This window comes from Littorina saxatilis, linkage group LG2, assembly GCF_037325665.1.
Source record: "Littorina saxatilis isolate snail1 linkage group LG2, US_GU_Lsax_2.0, whole genome shotgun sequence".
Classification (NCBI taxonomy): domain Eukaryota; kingdom Metazoa; phylum Mollusca; class Gastropoda; order Littorinimorpha; family Littorinidae; genus Littorina; species Littorina saxatilis.
In genome coordinates, this window is record NC_090246.1 from 92,878,321 (window position 1) to 92,903,184 (window position 24,864).

General features: G+C 44.9%; 1 protein-coding gene and 1 non-coding gene across 2 annotated transcripts in view; one reads left to right on the top strand and one right to left on the bottom strand.

Annotated features, from left to right (window-relative positions):
- Window positions 1-20,941, top strand: part of LOC138960185 (actin-related protein 2/3 complex subunit 1A-like) — a 29,013-nt gene extending 8,072 nt beyond the window's left edge. The window contains exons 6-13 of the mRNA XM_070331960.1: window positions 5,468-5,527; window positions 6,099-6,205; window positions 7,171-7,273; window positions 8,041-8,116; window positions 10,509-10,615; window positions 15,797-15,886; window positions 16,486-16,576; window positions 20,460-20,941. Of these exons, the coding sequence (XP_070188061.1) occupies window positions 5,468-5,527; window positions 6,099-6,205; window positions 7,171-7,273; window positions 8,041-8,116; window positions 10,509-10,615; window positions 15,797-15,886; window positions 16,486-16,576; window positions 20,460-20,498 (673 nt within the window). The 3' untranslated portion in view covers window positions 20,499-20,941. The remainder of the gene's footprint in view (window positions 1-5,467; window positions 5,528-6,098; window positions 6,206-7,170; window positions 7,274-8,040; window positions 8,117-10,508; window positions 10,616-15,796; window positions 15,887-16,485; window positions 16,577-20,459) is intronic.
- LOC138960569 (5S ribosomal RNA) lies at window positions 3,084-3,202 on the bottom strand. Its single transcript, XR_011454044.1, has one exon. It is a non-coding gene; the product is annotated as a 5S ribosomal RNA (ribosomal RNA).
- Window positions 20,942-24,864: the final 3,923 nt, after the last annotated feature.

The following is a 24,864-nucleotide window of genomic DNA, read 5'->3' on the forward strand; positions in this document are numbered from 1 at the left end:
CGACTGTGGACGAAACGGTGGCCTCAAGATTGTGGAACGAAGCAGAGCTCAGTTCCACCTTCTTGACCGAAGGCACCTCCCCAACGAACACATCACCGTCAGCCCCACCCTAAACACTCGAAGTCTGGAAAGGGAGAGTTCGAGAGTCAAAGGGAAAAGGGAGGGACGAAACAGATTGGACACGAGGAAACAGTGGAGGTGCGCCTCCCAAAGGAAAGCATGGCACTGAACCCGCGTCCTCCCGAGGAACATAGGTCGCGTTTGCACGTGAATCTGTACTCCTCAGGCGATGTGCTGCCGCTTCCACCGTGGCACTTAGACTAGGGTGGAACGCGAATTGCCGGCGGCCGGATCGTTCATAAAACGAGCCGCCGGCAGACGCGGCGTGAGCCTCCCGCGCCCGGGCCGAAGCGGACTCAAAGGACGAGAGGGCGTCTCAGGGAAGGACGTCCTGAAACTGTTCAAACGTCCTTCTAGCTGTGCGAGGACGAGCCTCCTGCCTCTCGTCCTCAGACCCCGGGTCCACGTCCTGTGTGTCAACACTAGACGACAGACGCTTAAGAGAGGCATCCGTGACGTCAAGACGCCGCGTGATGTCTGTCATGTACTGTTGGAAAGTACGAAGCATAGCTTCGGAAGTTCCATCAGAAACCGGCAAGGGTAGAGGTTCAGTGTTAACCTCAGGGCGACCCTGATCCTCCTCCCTATCGTCCTCCGACTCACTCTCCTCTTCACTTCCCGACAACTCCTCAAAAGCAGGAGTGTAGGGAGCTTGAGGGGGAAGAGCCGAAAGCGATGAAGCAGGCTGTGAAGAAACGCCCACAGAAGCAAGAGGCCGCGAAGACCCCTGCCCCAAAGACGAAATGTCTCCAGCAGCCGAAGGGGGAGAAAAACAACAACCCTGCGACTGTTGGGTCAGCCCAGCCAACGAACCCCCGCCATTTATAGACTGAACAGGAACCCATGGGGTCTGATCAGAAAAGAAATGGTCCGGTCCGGTCGGGGGTGCCGATCCGGTCCGGTAGGGTGGTCCGGTCCGGTGCCGTACCATCCGGAGGTCCCGTTCAGCACCGAACCATCGTACCCAACGAAGTGTTCGGGTGGTTAGGTCCGGACGTGGACATACCGTACCATCCGGACCCGTAGGTCCGGTGGTCCGGTATGGTCCGGTTCGGTGCCAGACCATCCAGACCAACAGAGGTGGTCGGGTGGTCCCGCACCGGACCATCCGGACCCGTAGGTCCGGACCCGTAGGTCCGGTACCATCCGGAGGTCCTGTTCGGCACCGAACCATCCGTACGCACAGAAGTGTTCGGGTGGTTCGGTCCGGGCGTGGACGTACGTACCGTACCATCCGGACCCGTAGGTCCGGTTCGGTGCCAGACCATCCGGACCAACAGAGGTGGTCGGGTGGTCCGGTCCGGTAGGGTGGTCCGGTGTTCCGGTCCGGTGTTCCGGTCCGGTCCCGTACCATCCGGAGGTCCCGTTCGGTACCGAACCATCCGTACCCACAGAAGTGTTCGGGTGGCTCGGTCCGGACGTGGACACACCGTACCATCCGGACCCGTAAGTCCGGTATGGTCCGGTTCGGTGCCAGACCATCCGGACCAACAGAGGTGGTCGGGTGGTCCGGTCCGGACCGGACCACCGGTCCAGCACCGGACCATCCGGACCCGTAGGTCCGGTCCGGTCCCGCACCATCCGGAGGTCCCGTTCGGCACCGAACCACCCGTACCCACAGAAGTGTTCGGGTGGCTCGGTCCGGACGTGGACATACCGTACCATCCGGACCCGTAGGTCCGGTTCGGTGCCAGACCATCCGGACCAACAGAGGTGGTCGGGTGGTCCGGACCGATCCGGTAGGGTGGTCCGGTGTTCCGGTCCTGTCCCATACCATCCGGAGGTCCCGTACGGCACCGAACCATCCGTACCCACTGAAGTGTTCGGTCCGGACGTGGACCTACCGTACCATCCGGACCCGTAGGTCCGGTGGTCCGGTATGGTCCGGTTCGGTGACAGACCATCCGGACCAACAGAGGTGGTCGGGTGGTCCGGTACCGGACCATCCGAACCCGTAGATTCGGTCCGGTCCCGTACCATCCGGAGGTCCCGTTCGGTACCGAACCATCCGTACCCACAGAAGTGTTCGGGTGGCTCGGTCCGGACGTGGACATACCGTACCATCCGGACCCGTAGGTCCGGCATGGTCCGGTTCGGTGCCAGACCACCCGGACCAACAGAGGTGGTCGAGTGGTCCGGTCCCGACCGGACCACTGGTCCGGTACCGTACCCTCCGGACCCGTAGGTCCGGTGTGTTCCGGTTCGGTGCCAGACCACCCAGACCAACAGAGGTGGTCGGGTGGTCCGGTCCCGACCGAAACACTGGTCCCGTACCGTACCATCCGGACCCGTAGGTCCGGGGGGTCCGGCAAGGGCCAGAGGTACTGTCCCGCACCGGACCCTAAGGTCCGGTACGGTCCCGTACCATGGGTCCCGTCCGGACCAAACCCGGAGGTCAAGTCCAGTCGGGACCCGTGGGTCCGGTTCGATCCCGACCCGTAAGCCTGGAACGTTCCGGACCCTTGGTCCGGACCATCCGTCACCCGAACACCAGACGCTAAGGAATGGCGTGGGGTCAAGACGGTCCGGTCGGAGGTGTCGGTCTGAGCAACAGAAACAATGTTCCCGTCGCCCTGACCATTCGACAGAAGTACCACGTTCTGTCGAACACCTCCACGTCCAGTAACTAGTCGGCCGGAGCGTTTCAAGAGGGACAGCCACCAGTCACACGGACGTCAGAGGGAACCGTAGTAGCAGTGGTCGTAGGCACGAAGCCTGAAACCCCTGCCCCCACAGGACCGCCCTGAACGGGGTCAATTCGCATCCCAACCCCAGCGGGGAGGGAATTCAGAGACCCCGTCATCTCCTCCGATCTCCCCCCCCAGGAGGCCGAAACTACTGTCAAAACAGCAGCAGACGACCCAGCGAGGGAGTTCAGAGGAGGACCCGTGTCCCTCCTGGCTTCCACAGCGGTGGAAACCGAGGAGGGCACAGGAGAGGCACCGGAAAAAGAAAGATTTTAATGCCAACTGCACCCGGTGTTCCCAGGCGGTCACCCATCCAAGTACTAACCGGGCCCGACGTTGCTTAACTTCGGTGGTCGGACGAGAACCGGTGTTTTCAACGTGGTATGGCCGTTGGCTGTCAAAACCTGAGTCTCTCCAGTAGCCCCTAGATCGGATTCACCAACCCCCAAAGAGGGTTGGGAATCGACCTGCCCCCGGATTCGAGCCAGGGGGGAGAAGGAAACCTTCCCCCCAGGCTCGAAACCGGGAGGAGCTGAAGCCTGAGACTGAGGGCCGGACAACGGCGTCGAAGGGGGGGAAGCCTGTTCCACTGAAGGAGAAGGAGAAAGAAGCTTTTTCTTTCCCCTCGAACTTCCCCGAACCTTCGACGGCGCAGCCCCGCCCGAAGTCCCAGGCTCAAGCCCAGCCTGTTTGAGCAAGCTCGCATTGAGCTTGCTCAAACAGGCTTTCTCCGCCCTCCCTCGCCGCAAACGCAAAGCGTTTGGGGAGGGAGAGTCGGAGCGCCGAAAGATCCCCTTCTCCGTGCGTAAAACATGACGCTGGGCGCCCGGAGAAGGGTTGCCCCCGGCAGACTCTGGTTCCGTAGAACCAGAGCCCAAAACAGGACGAGACATCCTACCTCGCCCTGTACGTACCCTTAAAGACCGAGAATTAACAAAATTCAAAGAAAATTTAGGTCAATACTCAAGTGAATGCGGCGAAACGAGAAGCAGACGACCGGTCACCACGAAGTAGGACGGGAGGCACGCCGAGTCCGCCACACAAAAACGGAGGCACAAGTTGAAGGAAACACAACGTAGCCTCAAGCCAGAAGTGGAATAACACACAATAATCCAACAGGTGATAGTCCACACAGAAAAGGAGCCTCTTAGTCCAAAATAATCCGGGAGCGTAGCAGAAACACAGCCGGTCTGACACGCGCGAAAAAAGAAAGAGGACGCGCCACCTACATCCTGTAAGGGGGAAGCACTCGGACAGTGCTTGGGATCCACGGTGGCGCATGGTTATGGGAGATAATTGTACCCACTCAGCGTTTTGTCCAATTTTTTCGGCCTATAATAGATAATGTGCAAGAATAGTACTGTCGAGGTAAGTGTTATATTGACAATGAGGCTTATATCGCGCATATTCCGTGGGTACAGTTCTAGGCGCTCTGCAGTGATGCCGTGTGAGATGAAATTTTATACGGCCAGTAGATTGCAGCCATGTCGGCGCATATTTACCTTTCACGGCCTTATTCCAAGTCACACGGGTATGGTAGACAATTATTAACTGTGCCTAAGCAATTTTGCCAGGAAAGACCCTTTTGTCAATCGTGGGATCTTTAACGTGCACACCCAATGTAGTATACACGGGGGGTGGTTCGGACACCGAAGAGAGTCTGCACACAAAGTTGACTCTGTGAAATAAATTTCCGCCGAACCTGGGATCGAACTCGCGCTGAAAGCGGCCAACTGAATACAAATCCAGCGCGCTACCAACTGAGCTATAGTCACCCGTAGTTGCTTCCCTTCCCGGAAGTTGGCAAGGGAAACAACTACGGAATGACTAATAGTTTGCAGACTTGAAAAACTGAAGGTAAGCTTGGTGCTTTGCATTAATTTGGGGAAAATCATGTCCTTGAAAAGCATTTATTTGGTCCTGGAAATGTCCTTGAAAACTCATTGAATTGTATCAGCTCTGCCCTGCAGGAACCCTGAGTACAGAATAAATAAAATTATGATCATTTGAAGAAAGGGAAAAAGATTTCACTTGGAGCTAGGTGTGGCATACAAGGAGTAGTATCCTGTTATCTTTCAAGGGGGGGGGGGGGGGGGGGGGGGGGGGGGGGGCAAGAGAGAACACTTGTTTTTTGCCACTTAGTGGAATAGATAAATAATGAAGATTTACTTAATGTTAGCAACAATGAAGCAGCAATGGGAAGATAGTCTACTAGATTAGGGAACCATTTGAACTCAGATTGACGGGCGCAGTGGCATGGTGGTAAGACGTCGGCCTCCTAATCGGGAGGTCGTGAGTTCGAATCCCGGTCGCTGCAGCCTGATGGATTAAGAGTGGAGATTTTTCCGATCTCCCAGGTCAACTTATGTGCAGACCTGCTAGTCACTTAACCCCCTTCGTGTGTACACGCAAGCACAAGACCAAGTGCGCACGGAAAAGATCCTGTAATCCATGTCGGAGTTCGGTGGGTTATGGAAACACGAAAATACCCAGCATGCCTACTCAACGAAAGCGGAGTGAGCTGACTATGCTCTCAGAGTATAGTGTGGGGAACCCAAATGGGCAAACGAGCTCACACGTAACCAGAAAATTCTGTAACGCTGAAGAAGAAGAAGAAGAAGAACTCAGATTGATAGAAGATGAATGTTTGTTGATTTCAGCCTTGACTGGCACCCTAACAATGTACTGATTGCTGCCGGCTCCACTGACTTTAAGGCGAGGTGAGTCTCATAATCCTTGATGGAGAAAAAATTCAGAGAGAGAGAGAAAGAGAATTTCTGTATAGTCATTGGATTGATCATTGCAACATTGAACTTAACTTTGATGTGTTGTAACATTGAATCAATCATACAAACAAAACGATTTTGACTTTGAGAGAGGGGTTCTGTGCAGGTACATTTTGGCTACATGCTTGACTAATACTGTCCTGAAGAAGGAATAGTGTTTGAGTACTGTTTATGTGAAAGGGGTTTCATCAGCAAGGAACCACCAAATTCTATAGCTTTGTTTACTGATGTAAGAAATGATGAGTGCAGTATGTTTATTTCATATCTCGAGGACAACTTCTGCTGCATGATGTGTTTGTCTGTGATACTTTGTGTGGTCTGAATCCGATTGATAGTTATCTGATTTTGACAAATTAAAACAATTTAGGATTATGCATATGATTTGACAAATGCGTCTAACTTTGGCGAAAAGGGCTCAAAAAGCATTTTAGGGTGAACAAGTCTCAACATTTTATGAATATGCTTTCACCTTTTAACTGATGAGTGCACAACATTGTGATTTCAGAGTGTTTTCTGGCTACATCAAGGAGATAGAATCTAAACCAAGCTCCAACAGCTGGGGAACCAAGATGACCTTTGCCACGCTCATGGCAGAGTTCAGCAATGGTGGCGGTAAGTTATTTTTGTTTGCTTGATTGTTTTAATGTTTGTTTGTTTGATAATTTGTTTTGTTTTAGCATCAACTCAGTGTTGCGTGTCATGTGCTGCCATTTTTTGAGTCACTTGAGAAAAAGTGACTCTATGTAATCGGTCAGTGTTAGTCTGTCCGGCCGGCCGTCCGGCCGGTCGTCCGTCCGGCCGGCCGGCTGGCCGGCCCTCCGTAGACACCACCTTAACGTTGGACTTTTCTCGGAAACTATCAAAGCGATCGGGCTCATATTTTGTTTAGTCGTGACCTCCAATGACCTCTACACTTTAACGATGGTTTCGTTGACCTTTGACCTTTTTCAAGGTCACAGGTCAGCGTCAAAGGAAAAATTAGACATTTTATATCTTTGACAAAGTTCATCGGATGTGATTGAAACTTTGTAGGATTATTCTTTACATCAAAGTATTTACATCTGTAGCCTTTTACGAACGTTATCAGAAAAACAAGGGAGATAACTAGCCTTTTCTGTTCGGCAACACACAACTTAACGTTGGGCTTTTCTCGGAAACTATAAAAGTGACCGGGCTCAAATTTTATGTGAACGTGACTCATTGTGTTGTGAATAGCAATTTCTTCCTGTCCATCTGATGCCTCATATAATATTCAGAACTGCGAAAGTGACTCGATCGAGCGTTTGCTCTTCTTGTTTAACTACACAGGCATGTTCTTTCATGGCAGGTGCTCTGTTTTAATGAGGTGAATATTCACCATATTGAGAAACCCAGGGGACAGCAGAAGGTGTTACACTACAGTACCTAGAAAGACCATTTCTATTGAACAAATTTCCTCCTGAAAACAAAAGCATTATTTTCAGTGACTGTAACATCACACGTAACTTTACTAAATGAGTAAATCTGATGGCAAAGTTAGAACTCGGCTGAAGGGAGTGGATTACAAACCTAATGAAATCGCTTGTGACGTTTTGCAGGCGGCTGGGTGCACTCTGTATCGTTTTCCCCCAGTGGAGAAAAGATCGCCTGGGTTGGTCACGACTCCAGCGTCTCTGTGGCCGACTCCGCTCAGGGAAACAGGTATGTGTCTTTCGCTATTGCTCTGTTTGTATTGCAATGTCTGCTTGTTTTTTATTTTTATTTTTTGTTTTATTCCCTTTCTTTTGTTCTTTTTACAATCTTTTGTGTGTGTGTTTTATTCTGTCCCTATTCTTTTGTTCTGTTTGTCTTCCCTTTGTCACCTTGATTCCTTTCCTCCTTTTTTGCCCTTTCTTTCGTTCTTTTGTCAAATATATTTTTTTACAAATTTCTTTCTTTCTTCACTTTCTTTTCTTTCTTTCTTTCATTTATGTTTTTCTCCCTGTTTTGGTTAAATACTTCACTGATGGGTTGGCCTGGTCTTCTGGAGCAGTTGTCTGGCTTGATAGATGGTACATTTTGAGTCAGAGTGTGAAGTGTTGAATTTTTGAGAAAGGGTCCTTGCTACCTTTTACCAGAATCGCATTGTGATCCGCTGGACCCAAAAAGCAACAACTAACTAACTAATCTCATTGTGATCAACATAGGCAACTTCTTCCTTTTCGTGGGAATTGCACTTTCATCACCATTTAGACAAACATATCATCAGAACAGTGGAACCCCCCTTTTAAGACCTAAAAAAATAGGAGAAAATCGGGTCTTTAAAATGAGGGTAATTTTAGTATTTTGTCATAGGTTATGAACAGAAAATCTGAGAAAACAAGGTCAAGGTCTTAAAGAAGAGGGAGTCTTACATTGGAGGGAGTCTTACATTGGAGGGGTCTTATAAGGGGGGGTTCCACTGTATACAATTCCTTTTGCTGTTTCAGACTGGTGGTGGTCAAGGACAGTTTCCTACCTTTCATGGGCATCACCTGGGTTACTGAGAACAGCATGGTGGCTGCCGTGAGTTATTCCCCTTATATTGCATTTGCTTCAATTGCAAGCTGACACATTTTCCCCCTGCCCATTACATGGAGACACCTCCGGGACAACCAGTGTGTCACGTTTCAATAAATCACTTAAGGTGATTATGAACCGGTTAATTACTACTAATTAACTAACCACACCACGATCCACTCTCGCAGTCATACAATTAAATAGAGTCAACAAAAGGATAAGTTTCAGACGCCTGTTTATGTATAAACTCACCACCTCCCTCGAGCCTTCACTCAAAATATGTTCCTTTCACGTTCTCAACACGTAAAAAACCCGTGGTCACTGACAAAATGCCAGTGGTATATAGAAAATTAACGTAACACGCTGAACCCGTGTAAATACAGTCGAAATGAGAATGTTCTGTTCAAAAGCTCTAGTTCATGCAGGTGTCAACACCCCACGTTGTCGCTACTCCAATGTAATCACGGATAAGAAAAGACAACGGTGGTCAACGGGGTGCGTAAGACATGGTGCACTTAGCTTTCTTTCTGTATGCTGGTTAGCCGGTATGCTGGTTAGCCGGTATGCAGGTTAGCCGGTTCGCTGGTTAGCCGGTCTGCTGGTTAGCCGGTTCGCTGGTTAGCCGGTCTGCTGGTTAGCGTGGCTTCCTCAGGTCCCAGCTCCAACGTCTGCAGCTAGCAGTGTCCCGCCAAAGGCAGCCGTGCAGCGGTTACAGGAACACGAAACGAAACGAAGGCTGCAAACAGAAAGCATCGGTGCACTAAACATGTCTGCTACCCCTCACCCACCACCTTAAAACATGTCATCTTTAAATATCTCATCGAGCACGTGGGCCTGCACAAAACGGACTTTTTACAACAACAAAACAGTCACTTTTCGTCCTTCTCTCCCTATCTGCAAAAACCATATACAGATTAATATTTTAGCGTCATAGAGAGTACATTATGCGCTAACCTGGAAAGAACAACAGAGAGTAAATTATTCCACAAACACAGACTCATCAACAGCGTTAAATAATGATTTATTACCTCAAAAGCCTATGATTGTACTCTCAATGGAAGCAAAGTCCGCCTCCTCCCTGGAACAGCCTCTGTTCGTCAACAGTGACCAAAAACCTCCAGAACCCCTTGTCGAATCCTTATGCGAAAGCCATCGCCGACGAAGGAAAGTTGACGACTTGTCCTCAGCAAAATACGTGGCAGTGAGGAGGAAATAACTTGTGGAAGTTCCCCTAGAGTGCCGAATATAATACTCGGTGAAAAACCATCATACTCTAGAAACTGTGTATTAGATCCTTCCCCTTCTGCCGCTGGGTGTCAAGTGCCCCGTGCTTGTGTCTCTCTCAGACAACCTAGCCAAATACACGTGACTGACCTTGTCACCAAACCAGTCCAGCTATACACAATTCTGCCTCCCAAGCAGAAAAAAGACACGAGAAACTCAATCCGTGAAAATCCCGTGCGCGCTGTCAGCGAAAAACCGTCAGCCCTGTGACAGCAAAAACCCCCGCTGTGAAACTCGTGCGTTACAAAACATCCGTGTTCATTGAGCACTGTCAGCAAACTCTGCTGTAGCCCAATATCACGCACAGGCGCTTTCTATCATACATTGACCCAGAACAGGCACTCCACTGAGTGACACTTTCTTGGTCTCTGTCACCCGATCGTGACAACCAGTGCCTGGCCTGTCTGAAAGCACCTCATCGTGAGGGATTTTGCAGCCAGCGCAGTAAAGATAAAGAGGGAAACATGTTCTCTTCGCGCGCGGCGGCAAGCAGGATTTCTCAGAACTGGAGAGAATAGTCCTTAAAAAAGGGAGTTGTTAAAATGGAGTTCACGTTACATGCTTGATGAAGAGGTCCAGAAAAGTGCATTCATTGAGAGTAGTCTTGATTGAAGCACTTTTGCTTTGCTGGACATGAGCAGTGTCTGGTCTAGTCACATCACAATATCTGTAGCTTTGAAAGTCTTAGGATCTTCGCCCCAGAAAATCTGTCAGAAAAGACCCTTTTTAGACTTCTTGTAAATTATAAAAAGATCAATTTCTTCCAACGAGTTAATTTTCTCAACGCTTTAAGGTAACCGTGGTGAACTTTTGTGTATTATGAATTAAAATTGGTGCAGCTATTTATTGCATTTCATAAGTATGAGACATTACTGGTGTGGTATGCAAGCCTCCTGCAGTGCAGTTTACACCACCCCCCCCTCCCACCCTTTAAATACCTCCAAACATCTGAGAAAAATCATGTCTTAAAAAGGAGGGAGTCATAAATTGGGGGTAAATTTGCAAAGGTTATTAATCAAAAATCTGATAAAACAGGGTCTTGAACATGAGGGAGTCTTAAATTTGGGGTTTGAAAAAGGGGTTTCACTTTATTTTGTTTCTCTGATCATTTCAGGGCTATGACTGCAACCCCATGCTGTTCACCTACAACTCCGGCCAGGGCTCTCTTGCTCTGGTCAGCAAACTGGACATTCCACAAGAAAAGGCAGCAGGCACTATCAGGTAAGAAGTAGCTTCATGAATTTCACTTTCAGAATCAAATCTCTGGTTTGTTTTGCTGGTGATGTATTTGTCCGTTTTATGACTAGCAGCAACAGTGTAAGAGCCAAGTTCTCTCCATACTGAGTTAGCCAGCAAGTTTGGCAGTGCCAGACTGCTTGGTCTGTGTCATTCTGGAATGACCACAAGAGTGGGAACTACTACAACCAGAACCTACGAGGGCCATGCTGTTCCCTGGGCCAGACAGGTTCTGGAGCTACTACTTTTTCTTTAACTGAAGAAAGACGGGAATGTAATTTATAGCATTGGATGACGGTATCAACATTTCAACAAGGAATGAAGATGTCTTGTCTAATGCAAACCGTCAGAAGAATTGGCGAGAGTCTTTGCTTGTATTATATCTAAGCAAAAAAAGTGGTCTCTTAGAGTAGTGTGGGAATTTTCAAACGATACATAGATGTCATGTAAACCTAAGTGCTAGATTGAAAGAAGAAAGAAAAGTGATTGTTACCGGAAACAGGAACAAAAGTTGATATACATAATTGTTGACCTTTCCAAAAAACAGACAGGTGAGCGTGGATGCCTCAGTGGAGGCGGAGAACAACGGCTGTGAGGGGGAGGAGGAGGAGGAGCAGGATGAGATGGAAGTCATCATGAAGTTGAGATCACCTTTGATTTCAGACTGCAGCATGCTGTGTGCCAGTCCCTTGCAGCATTTAACAGTCCAGCATGCGATGCTCAGTTTAGAACCTTAACAAAGACATTCCTGAAGTGATTGTGCAGTTCAACATGACTTTGAGTGAGAATGAGGCATTCTATTTAATGCTCCTGAAGAAAATTACTGGAGGCATTCTACAGTTTGTGTCTTCAGACTGCAGCATGCTGTGTGCCACTGCCTTGCAGCTGTTAACAGCAATATGTGATTCTAAGTTTAGAACCATAACAAAGATGTTGCTGCAGTGATTGTGGTGTTGATTTAGACATGACGCATTCTGTACAGTACCCCATTGCAGCAGTTAAGAGCCGCAGCATGGAATGTTCCCGTTAGAAACTTAACGAAGGCATTGGCAAGTCATTGTGGCATTGAAGGTGTCATTGAGTGCAGCACGAGGCCTTCTTTGTAGTGCGCCCTTTAGAAGATGATGATAGGAATCACTCAAGCTGTGGCAGAAGCCGAGAGTTGCTTTTTGCCAGACCGTATCATACCGTGTGAAGTTTCTGTAGAGGAATTGGTAGCAGCCTGTGATGCTCCATTTAGAAACTAACTGTGGCATTATTCAACTTATTGAAGTACAGTGTAATCTCCCTTTTAAGACCTCCAACAATCTGAGAAAATCAGGTCTTAAAAATGAGGGAGTCTTAAAATGGAGGTGAATTTACAGTACTGAGGCTTTGAACAAAAAGTCTGAGAAAATCAGGTCTTAATGAGGGAGTCTTAAAATGGGGGTGAATTTACAGTACAGAGGCTTTGAACAAAAAGTCTGAGAAAATCAGGTCTTAAAATGGAGGGAGTCTTAAAATGGGGGTGAATTTACAGTACAGAGGCTTTGAACAAAAAGTCTGAGAAAATCAGGTCTTAAAAATGAGGGAGTCTTAAAATGGGGGTGAATTTACAGTACAGAGGCTTTGAACAAAAAGTCTGAGAAAATCAGGTCTTAATGAGGGAGTCTTAAAATGGGGGTAAATTTACAGTACATAGGCTTTAAACAAAAAGTCTGAGAAAATCAGGTCTTAAAAATGAGGGAGTCTTAAAATGGAGGTAAATTTACAGTACAGAGGCTTTGAACAAAAAGTCTGAGAAAATCAGGTCTTAAAAATGAGGGAGTCTTAAAATGGGGGTGAATTTACAGTACAGAGGCTTTGAACAAAAAGTCTGAGAAAATCAGGTCTTAAAAATGAGGGAGTCTTAAAATGGGGGTGAATTTACAGTACAGAGGCTTTGAACAAAAAGTCTGAGAAAATCAGGTCTTAATGAGGGAGTCTTAAAATGGGGGTAAATTTACAGTACAGAGGCTTTGAACAAAAAGTCTGAGAAAACCGGGTCTTAAAAATGAGGGAGTCTTAAAATGGGGGTGAATTTACAGTACAGAGGCTTTGAACAAAAAGTCTGAGAAAATCAGGTCTTAAAAATGAGGGAGTCTTAAAATGGGGGTGAATTTACAGTACAGAGGCTTTGAACAAAAAGTCTGAGAAAATCAGGTCTTAAAAATGAGGGAGTCTTAAAATGGAGGTAAATTTACAGTACAGAGGCTTTGAACAAAAAGTCTGAGAAAATCAGGTCTTAAAAATGAGGGAGTCTTAAAATGGGGGTGAATTTACAGTACAGAGGCTTTGAACAAAAAGTGTGAGAAAATCAGGTCTTAAAAATGAGGGAGTCTTAAAATGGAGGTAAATTTACAGTACAGAGGCTTTAAACAAAAAGTCTGAGAAAACCGGGTCTTAAAAATGAGGGAGTCTTAAAATGGGGGTGAATTTACAGTACAGAGGCTTTGAACAACAGTACAGAGGCTTTGAACAACAGTACAGAGACTTTGAACAAAAAGTCCGAGAAAACTGGGTCTTAAAATGGAGGAAGTCTTAAATTGAGGGGTCTTGAAAGGATGTTCCCACTGTAGGTTTGACGTTGAACCCCGTTTCTGCTTTCAGGTTGCAGCATACTGAATGATGTTTTGTATGCTAATACTATTGGTAACCTACACAGGAGACCTCCCTCAGAGTGCTGGGTTGTTTGCTGTCCGCACAATAGCCAACTTGCACAATACCCCGCTTGAATAGCTCTCCGGTGCGAAAGATAAGGAAGGTTCACTTCCCTGCGGGCAAACGTTTTGCTCTCACAAGCGCTGGTGTTCTCTGGCTTGTGTTAAAACATTTGTTTTTTAAACCTCGATCGCCTTTCCTTTGTGCACGGGCCATGCTTGGGTACTTTGAACGAACGTTAGGATTATTCTCGCTGCTATCATTGCTGCAGCACACTGTTCACATTGAAAATTCACAATTTTCAAGGCGAAGCGTCTGCATTGAAACGCAACCTCTCACAGAGCTATCCGGACATGCCCGCATTTTGCGGCAGATCTCGCAAGGCCACGCAAGTTAACGCAGATTTATCGCGCGATTTGGCGGCGCAGGCCGATAGGGCAAGTCGCCTATTGAGCGCCATGAATGTCTGTGTCATCATGAAGTAGAGATCAACCTTGAGTGTAGCCCGTTTTGTTGATGCTGCCCAGATTTCCATCATTAACAACAATAATTAACAACAGTATGTTTACCACAAGTAGTGCTCATAATATTACATGTACTAATAAGTGGAAGTTTAGAGTTTGTAATAACATTTTGTACTTTCCGGTGTCAAGATTTAATGCTATGAATGTTTTGCATCAAGCGTTCACTGTGAATATTGTCTGCAGCCTCAGCTATTCAACATGGCATCAGCATCATCACACAATCTGAAGTTCTTCCCTCTGTACTGTTTACTGTTTGTTTGTGTCAAACAAATGTCTGTGGTGTATCGTATGTTATTATTCAACATGGCATCAGCATCATCACACATTCTGAAGTTCTTCCCTCTGTACTGTTTACTGTTTGTTTGTGTCAAACAAATGTCTGTGGTGTATCGTATGTTATTATTCAACATGGCATCAGCATCATCACACATTCTGAAGTTCTTCCCTCTGTACTGTTTACTGTTTGTTTGTGTCAAACAAATGTCTGTGGTGTATCGTATGTTATTATTCAACATGGCATCAGCATCATCACACATTCTGAAGTTCTTCCCTCTGTACTGTTTACTGTTTGTTTGTGTCAAACAAATGTCTGTGGTGTATCGTATGTTATTATTCAACATGGCATCAGCATCATCACACATTCTGAAGTTCTTCCCTCTGTACTGTTTACTGTTTGTTTGTGTCAAACAAATGTCTGTGGTGTATCGTATGTTATTATTCAACATGGCATCAGCATCATCACACATTCTGAAGTTCTTCCCTCTGTACTGTTTACTGTTTGTTTGTGTCAAACAAATGTCTGTGGTGTATCGTATGTTATTATTCAACATGGCATCAGCATCATCACACATTCTGAAGTTCTTCCCTCTGTACTGTTTACTGTTTGTTTGTGTCAAACAAATGTCTGTGGTGTATCGTATGTTATTATTTTGCAGTGTCCTGCAGTCAGAAAACTGTTTGTTTGTTGAGATTTTCTCTTCAAAAGGCCTGTAAATGTACCCCCATGTTAAGACTCCCTATATTTTATAAAAACCTGTGTTGAATTGGGTTGTGTGTTGCAGCGCCCATGAGACTTTCAATGTGTCAGATTCCAGGGATGCATTCTTTGTACAAAAAAAATTAAGACACTGAGTCATAGTGTTGCATCGGTGCACACTGCATTAATTGTGTCTTACTCTGAACTTGTAACTTTCCCATCATTAGAGAGCTATTTTAATGGCTGGTACTGATGCGACGTGTGGTTGAACGAGATTGCATGTCTGTGGTTAATGCTGTTTATGTGTGTGTTAGAAAGAAGCATTTGTTTGTTTGTCATTTTGACAGAGTGTTGTTTGCAGGCAAGGTTCCTCCCTTTCCGGCTTGCCTCCCTATCCCATCCTTTCTCATTTTCTGTCCCAAAGGGCATGTAGAAGTTTCATAGTCATTTGATTTAACAAAATTAAAAGAGTCAGAGAAGTATAAAGCTGTCAGTGTCAGTCCCATAATAAGTGTTATTTTGAAGAAGCATTTTTTTGTAGCTGCAGTTTACTGGGGGAAGTAAAATGTGGCGTACATTTACCTTAATGTAGTAAGTAATGAAGCTGGATAGCTAGCATGTAGTTTACAGTGTTATTTGCTGTTGAATCTGCCACAGTGAACTTTTCTCAGCAAAATGAAAACAATCTCCAAAGAAAAAAAGCAAAGAACCTGAACAGCAAAGAGGTGCATTGAATTTTTATCAGGTGGCAGGAATTTTAGATGGGAGTCAAAAAAGTCCAGTTTACATGAATTACAAAAGAGTAGTCTTTTCTCAGTAGTATCATCACCCACACAATGTTTTGAAGCGATGAACTTTTTTTTCAGAGATTGTTAGGTCTCTTTGGAAACTCCTCAGCAGTCAAATGTCGTTGCGTTGAATACTGTGATACAGTGGCATTATAATGACAGGACAAAGGTCACAATTATTGGTCTTTTTCTTCTTCAGTGCCATGAACCGTTTCAAAGACCTGGACAAAAAGGCGTCCTCTGGAGACACCTCTGCTGAGCTGAAGACACAGCATCAAAACACCATCACGTAAGTCAATCTGGTTCTACATTTGAAGTACAGTGGAAGCCTCTTTTAAGACCTCCAAAAATATGGAAAAGTCAGGTCTTAAAAAGGAGGGAGTCTTAAAATGGTAATTTTACAGAGGTTATGAACTGAAAGTCTGACAACAGGGTCTTAAAATGGGGGTAAATTGACAGAGGTTATGATCTAAAAGTCTGAAAACAGGGTCTTAAAATGGAGGAAGTTCTAAATTGGGGGGTCTTAAAAGGGGGGTTCCACTGTATAACTTTTGAAGGCACAGTCGTTCCCATGGAAGCGATTCAGCTCACCATCTCAGATCTATTTGGCCAGGCGTTTACATGGGATAAGACCATCCCTCCACTTGGTCACATACCAATCACCAGCCTGGATGCAGGATTGATTTCTTGAATAGTCACAAGTGTTTCTTTTGTGAATGAGTGTAGTAGCACACGCACACACACACACACACACACACACACACACACACACACACACACACACACACAATCGTGACATGTGCAAGCCATAATTTCTGTCTCAGTCTTTTGACACATGCAAAACACCCAACGTCGCTAACTTCAAAGGGTTTTGGTTTGCACTTGCAGGCAGGTGTCTGTGTTTGAGGGCAGCAAGGACAAGTGCAAGCGTATCGCCACTGCAGGCGTGGATGGTAACATCATCCTCTGGGACCTTGGCGTAAGTGTTGCATGATATTACAACGTTCGGTTATGGTGTTTATATTTGTGTGTATAATATAAGAGAGTGTGTGCATGTCTGTGTTCGAGTTTGAGGGCAGCAAGGACCAGTGCAAGCGTGTACGTTTTACCTCATATTACACTTTTCTGTTGTATTACATTGTTCTCTTATGCTGTTAATGTTTTTGTGTGTTTGTATGTGTGGGAGAGTGTGGAGAGAGAGAGAGAGAGAGAGAGAGAGAGAGAGAGAGAGAGAGAGAGAGAGAGAGAGAGAGAGAGAGAGAGAGAGAGAGAGAGAGAGAGAGAGAGAATGTGTGTGTTTTTGTCTGTTTTTGTGTTTTCCCTTCCAGAGAGGACGATTGTATATGTGTGTGTTTCACTCCCTCCCCATCCAGAGAGAGAGAGAGAGAAAGAGAGAGAGAGTGTGTCTGTGTCTTCTTACCTGTTTTACCAAGAGAAACTGAGTGTGTCTGCATGCATGTGACTGCGTGTGTTTGTGTGTCTGCATGCATGTGTGCATGCGTGTGTTTGAGTGTCTGCATGCATGTGTGCATGCATGTGTTTGTGTGTCTGCGTGCACGTGTGTCTGCATGTGTTTGTGTGTCTGCATGCATGTGTTTAGTTCAGAAGTCGGATGGCAACGGCTGCCTCAAGGACTTTGATGTAAGTGGCTTGTAAGCTGGCATGTGCTGCTCTTGTGGTCTAGTGTATCCCCACCCCACCTTCCATTTCAAGCGGGTGGGGAGAGGGAGGCACGGGTGGATTGAAAGAAAGAGAGAGAATCAGAGCGTGTGCGCACACCAATGCATGTACACATGTATCCACTTCACCTCAGGTGTGGATGGTAACCTTAACTTCATCATCTGTTACCAAGGCAAGAGCTCTTATTCTGCATTTATCTTCTGTCCTCATGCAGTGATCATGTTATTTCGTGCATGTCTGTTTATATGTGAGTACATATGTTTATGTGTGTGTGTGTGTGTGTGTCTCCACTTCAGCAGTGGAAGGAAACATTCTCGTTGGGACCGTGGCCAAAGTAGCTTGTTAAGCATACGATACTCTTGTGTCACATTGCAATCTCTGTTTGATCCTCTGCATATGTGTGTGTGTGTGTGTGTGTGTGTGTGTGTGTGTGTGTGTGTGTGTGTGTGTGTGTGTGTGTGTGTGTGTGTGTGTGTGTGTGTGTGTGTGTGTGTGTGTGTACTAAAGAGCACCCCAACTCCCCCCCACCCCCTCTCTCTCTCTCTCTCTCTTTCTCTTTCTCCCTCTTTCTCTCTCTCTCTCTCTCTCTCTCTCTCTCTCTTTCTCTCTCTCTCATGCACGCACACACATACATACATGCACCCACACACACATGTATACACACTCCTGCGCGCTTGCAAGCATGTACACACACACACACACGCACACACACACACAATCACTCACTCACTCACTCATTCACTCACTCTATCACATGTTGTCTAGATGTTTGATAGGCTCAATGACTAAAACTGACTTTTGGATTATTCGGCTTCTTTGAATCTGCGTTTGTTGCTCCTCCTTTGATATGTTTTTCTTTTCTGTTGGTGTATTTGTTCAAGTGAGTACCTGAATCAAAAGTTTTTTAAGCAGCTTTCTGGATGTGTGTTAAAAAAAAGTCATTACACTTCTATCCATCCATGTTTTATATTCCTGCAAGACTGTTTTGCCATTTACTCTTTCATGCGCAAGTACTTTGTAAGGGAGGCTAGTCTGCCAAGGGTTGTGTGTTAATTCTCTGCTGAAACGTCCTTCACGAGATTGGACGAACATAAGTGTGCCGTAAAAAACCTATAAAACAAGCACCTTTCAGGAGCCTTGTTATATCGTTAGTACCCCTGTGACTGCATCAGGTTACTATGCTCATTCACAAAAGAAACACGAGTTTCTGTTTGAGGGTACTGCATGCATAATCATTGTGAAGAGTATTTTTATCAGCATCTATTTTTCTTAGATTCCAAACTCAGTGTTTTCAAACATAGATCGATCTATTTTGTCCTGACTTTGTGAAGAAGTCTCTTTGTCAGAAAGAAATGTTTGTTTGTTTACAAGAGATGTCAGGACTGCAGTTGACTCCTCCCAGTGACTCAGTTAAAGAAAGAGAAGAAGAAATGTCCTTGCTGGTTGGTCCAAAATGTCTTTGAAGAAAAAAAGAAAATGCTGCATTTCTTCTGCTGGATGGTATATATATGTACTCCAACACCTTTAGTGTCCGTCGGGAAATGAAGATGTCAAACTTGTAAAATATTAAGTAGTCATAGAGAAAATAAAAAGAGAATGATGTGATGGCAGAGGTGGGTAGCCGACATGGTTCAGCGAAGTTAAGAGCGCTTCCCAGTGAGCATGAGTGATCACTACTGTCGGCATTGTACAGACCCTAAAGAGAGTTCCTTCACGGCTGAATGATTCAGAGGTGTCTGGAATAGTTTCCAGGTGCTTTGAGCCTGTGTGTGCAGTGGCAGGCATTTTTTTATGGTCACTGTTGTAACCTTGACCATACTCTGAAAAGGAAGGGGGGGGGGGCTGGCTAAGTGGTTGTATGACAGGCTCACTGCTTGATCTTTGCTAAGTACAGACTTTATATTTGGGCCTATACCTAACCACATAACCTATCCTTGTTAAATCTGCAACTGAGCTGAACACGCTGTTTTTAGTATGATATATGAACAAGAATAATATAATAACTTGATCTGTATGTGAACATGAACATACTTTACAAAATTAAATGTGTTGCGGAACGTTTTGAGCACAAAATATTAAACCTAAGAACACAAAAAAAGAAAGAGACTGTGAGAGGGAAGATTTTGTTGCGCCGGAACATTTGGTGAGAACACAATCAAGACAGAGAGAGACTCAGACTCAGACTCAGAACTTTATTACAAAAGGATAAAGGTTTTAGGCAAAGCCTATTCTTCCAACCTGTCCTTTATACAACACATAAAGACAGACGCACATTACAAATATAAATTCAATCATATAAAATACAGAAATACATTGTACAGAATGCAACACAATGTGCATTTAAGGAATTACATAAGGAGAACTCAAAAAATTACATTGACATAGTTATACCTTTCATTTGGGAATAAGTTGCTCCGATCAGCTACACATCCGTTAACATTAGTACAAAATGTTTAACAAAATAACAATCGAACAAGACATTTCATTCACGAATGATGTGTGAACGTGACTGTCTCTTAAACATTTTCACTGAAGTTGCATTTCTTGCAGAGAGAGAGAGAGAGAGAGACAGAGACAGAGAGACAGAGAGAGAGAGAGACAGAGAGAGACAGAGAGAGAGAGAGAGAGAGAGAGAGAGAGAGAGAGAGAGAGAGAGAGAGAGACAGAGAGAGAGAGAGAGAGACAGAGACAGAGAGAGAGAGATCAAATTAAATCAAATCAAATCAAATCACATTATATTTTACGTGGGTTGTGGCATAAGCAAGAGAGAGAGAGAGAGAGAGAGAGAGAGAGAGAGAGAGAGAGAGAGATATAGAGAGAGAAAAAGAGAGAGAGAAAGCGAGATAGAGAGAGAGAGAGAGAGAGAGAGAGAGAGAGAGAGAGAGAGAGAGAGAGAGAGAGAGAAAGAGAGAGAGAGAGAAAGAGAAAGAGATCAAATCAAATCAAATCACATTATATTTTACGTGGGTTGTGGCATAAGCAAGACAGAGAGAGAGAGAGAGAGAGAGAGAGCGCAGTTAAGAATTAACAGTTTTGACAGTGGAAATAGTGCCTGAAGTCATCCTGTTCGACTTCAGACCTATCAGTATCTGTGTGCGAGTTGTTTTTGTTTTTTAGTTTTTTTGCTTCTTTGCTTCTTGCAGTCGATAATACCGTTTTTCTGTTTGTTTTGTCTGTTTCAGTCACTGGAGAGGAGCATCCAGGCCCTCAAGATCTCTTAGAAAGCAAGGGCTTCCACCAGAGTCTTTCAAAGTCAGCATTTCCTTTTGCTGTCTGGCTCACCCTCTACTACTAGCACTTTATATTGCACATTATTTGACACCTAGACTGTGTAATATTTGTTATACACACATAAGGAACTGTTTTTGTTTACACGCTTTATATTGCGAATTGATTTGATGTATCCGTTCCCTGTTTTTGTTACTGTGCTTGTTAGCTTGACTTGACTCGAAGAGTGTTTTTCATTTTTGTGATGGTCTCTCCACTGAGATAGTTAATTGTTGATTCTGTTGAACGTGCGTGCATTTTTATTCATCTGCGCTACTACTTATTTCAAGATTTTCTGTGAATATGGATTAACATTTGCATAGCACTTTGAAGATACGTTAATATTCAATTATCATGCTGCCAAACGAAAAAAAAGACCAATAAATGAGGTACATCATATCGTTGTCTTGTAAAGTTTATTCATACTGAGTGTTGGTGAGTGACTGCGAGTTTTGTGGGTGGGCATATCATTGATCTCTCTCGATACATGAATTTCAATTCAATTCTCTCTGTCTCTCGAGAGAGAGAGAGAGAGAGAGAGAGAGAGAGAGAATGACGTCAAGAGCGAGAATGCATAGAAATTATACATGAGCAAGGGAGATCATCCTTTACTCTGTGTGTGTCTATCGTGAACTAGTGGAATTTTGAAAGCAGGGAGCACACTAGAGGTAATGGAAGAGGTGGGGGGTGGGGGTAAGAATTAGATCTAGAAAGAACTCATGTATAATTTCTATTGATCTCCCTTGCTCATGTATAATTTCTATTCTGTGAAGAGTTCTTTCTAGATCTAATTCTTACCCCCACCCCCCACCTCTTCCATTACCTCTAGTGTGCTCCCTGCTTTCAAAATTCCACTCGTTGGAATGTAGGCGGTGGAGACACACACAGAGTAAAGGATGATCTCCCTTGCTCATGTATAATTTCTATGCATTCTTGCTCTTGACGTCATTCTATATTTAACTTTTCTTTAAAAGTACAAGCGATCGAGTGCACATTTTGGCATTTTTAGCAGCGCTCTCATTATAACTTATATAAGCCACAAACCAATCGTAACTTGCAGATTTTCTCTTGTGGGAAAAACCAAGCCCAACTCGGGTTCCACCTATGTTGCAAAATTGTGGAGAGGTTTCGACCGGAACCGTTCTGGTGGCCGAACGAACTTGATAAGTGTCACGTAGTCTGGTCCAGAACTGAGACAGTTATTGATCAATAAAACCACTGCAACAACAGTGTTCACGGCTCAGCTTGTCTTTCGAAGACAGACCATGTCTGTTTCGGTTTGCTTTTTACATTTAGTCAAGTTTTGACTAAATGTTTTAACATAGAGGGGGAATCGAGACGAGGGTCATGGTGTATGTGTGTGTGTCTGTCTGTCTGTCTGTGCGTGTGTGTGTGTGTGTGTAGAGCGATTCAGACTAAACTACTGGACCGATCTTTATGAAATTTAACAGAGTTTTTTTTCTTTTTTTTGATAAATACCTTTGATGACGTCATATCCGGCTTTTTGTAAAAGTTGAGGCGGCACTGTCACACCCTTATTTTTTTAATCAAATTGATTGAAATTTTGGCAAAGCAATCTTCGACGAAGGCCGGACTTTGGTATTGCATTTCAGCTTGGTGGCTTAAAAACTAATGAATGAGTTTGGTCATTAAAAATCGGAAACTTGTAATTAAAATTATTTTTTTATTAAACGATCCAAAAACAATTTCATCTTATTCTTCGTCATTTTCTGATTCCAAAAACATATACATATGTTATATTTGGATTACAAACAAGCTCTGAAAATGAAAATTATGATTAAAATTAATTTTACGAAACCGATTTAAAAACAATTTCATCTTATTTCTTGTCGGTCCCTGATACCAAAAACATATAGATATGATATGTTTGGATTAAAAACAAACTCAGTAAGCTAAAAAGAATAGACATACAGAACAGCGTGTTATCCTGCTCAGCGCGACCACTACCGCACTGTTCTGCATGGCTTGTCGATTTCACTGCCGTTGCCACGAGCGGTGGACTGACGAAACTACGAGTATGTGGTCTTGGTGAAAAAAGCAGTGCGTTCAGTTTCATTCTGTGAGTTCGACAGCTTGACTAAATGTTGTTATTTCGCCTTACGCGACTTGTTTGTTTGTTGATTTGTTTATCTTGCGGTGTTTATTTCACGCAAGGCATCAACGTGATAAGAAGTTTTATTTGTGTCGGTTTTTCTGTTTATTCTCTCCTGGTCGTTCACCTGCCTTTTCTAGCCAAACTGTTTTCTGATTTTCCCCAGATAGTCCGCGCCTGGCGAGAAAGATTTTAAAACACACACGCACGCCGCACACATACACACCGTACACACGCACTCACACACACACACACACAAACACGCACGCACGCCCGCTCGCACGTACACACACACCCGCACGCTCGGTCGCACACGCACATAAACACACACACACGCCGCACACACATACACACACAGACACACCCGCACGCTCGGTCGCACACACACACGCGCACAAACACACACACTGACACGCCGCACACACACACACACACACACACACACACACACACACACACTTGGAGCGTCCGAAGAAAACACCTTAAAGTCAGTGCCTTTTCAAGTTTGATGTTCACAAGGCCTTTCATCACCACTGTCAGCCTTGCTCCTGTATGTTTCCAAATAACCCAAAGGCAAGAGAGAACCGTAGAGAAAGCACAGACACACACTCACAAAACATATCCATGCAGCCTGTGTTCAGTTTATCCCCTCTTGCTCGTCCGTAAATTTCAAGCTGCTGCTTCTGAGCTCCTGCAACATTGTAACATCGTAACTTTGCAACAATTGACGTTAAAAGCACAAGCCATGCACATTCTCACGTTCTACCCTTCCACGTTTCACATTCCGAGCTTTGCAGGTTTTATAAACACCGTCTGTGGTCCGAAAACCGTTCGTTGTTTGGCGTATGTTGCAAAAAAAGTGGGGAGTGACGGATGGGTAAAGAAAAAAGTTAAATAAAAAATACATTAAAAATAAAAACTTCTAACCGATAGGCCACAGCTCAAAAAGCACGTAAAACTAATAAACGTTGACATTGTTGACAATTTTATCCGCCAAATCTTCCAGTTACCTCTATCCTGTACTAAGCTTTCAGGGGAATGCAGCTATAAAGAGAAATGTGTCTCCCCCCCCCTGCTCTCTCTCTCTCTCTCTCTCTCTCTCTCTCTCTCTCTCTCTCTCTCTCTCTCTCTCTCTCTCTCTCTCAGAATTTATATTTTTTTATGTGCGTCTGTCTTTATGTGTTGTATAAAGGACAGGTTGGAAGAATAGGCTTTGCCTAAAACCTTTACGCTTTTGTAATAAAGTTCTGAGTCTGAGTCTGAGTCTCTCTCTCTCTCTCTCTCTCTCTCTCTCTCTCTCTCTCTCTCTCTGTCTCTTTGTCTCTCTCTGTCTCTCTGTCTCTCTGTCTCTCTCTCAGTCTCTCTCTCTCTCCCCCTCTCTCTCTCTCTCTCTCTCTCTCTCTCTCTCTCTCTCTCTCTCTCTCTCTCTCTCTCTCTCTCTCTCTCTCTGCTTTGTCTTCCATTCAGTCTTCGTTTTACTTTCGGCTTGTTAGTTTAATGTATCTTTCTTCCTCGCCACTATCCTCCCAACCGCAACACGGTGGCCTAGTGGTAAGGCGTCCGCCCAGTGAGCGGGAGGTCGTGGGTTCGATACCAAAGACTTTAAAATTGGCAATCTAGTGGCTGCTCCGCCTGGCGTCTGGCATTATGGGGTTAGTGCTAGGACTGGTTGGTCCTGTGTCAGAATAATGTGACTTGGTGAGACATGAAGCCTGTGCTGCGACTTCTGTCTTGTGTGTGGCGCACGTTAAATGTTAAAGCAGCACCGCCCTGATATACAGAATACAGAATACAGAATACAGTATTTATTGAGCCAAGTGACATTAAAAAAACATTTAAAGCACGAGGAATTTAGCGTAGTGTTGGTAAAATCACGCACACACACACACCCACACACACACTGACACACACACACACACGCCCACACAATCACTGACATCTGTTCGTGGTGGACTGGGCGTTAAGCAAACAAACAAACAAACAATCCTCCCAAGCAAACTATCCTCCCACCAGCGCCCTCACTGACCTGGTCAAAGTTATCTTATATACTGACGGTATCTGAAGGATAAATTAGTGCTGAGGACCATCAAGGATGAAACAAAGAAATTATCAGTTTCGCTGAAAATCAGTCATTTTTTTACATAAGTAATTTAATCATAACATATACACTCAGAAATGTACCGGTAAGACATTTTTTGTTTTGCTAC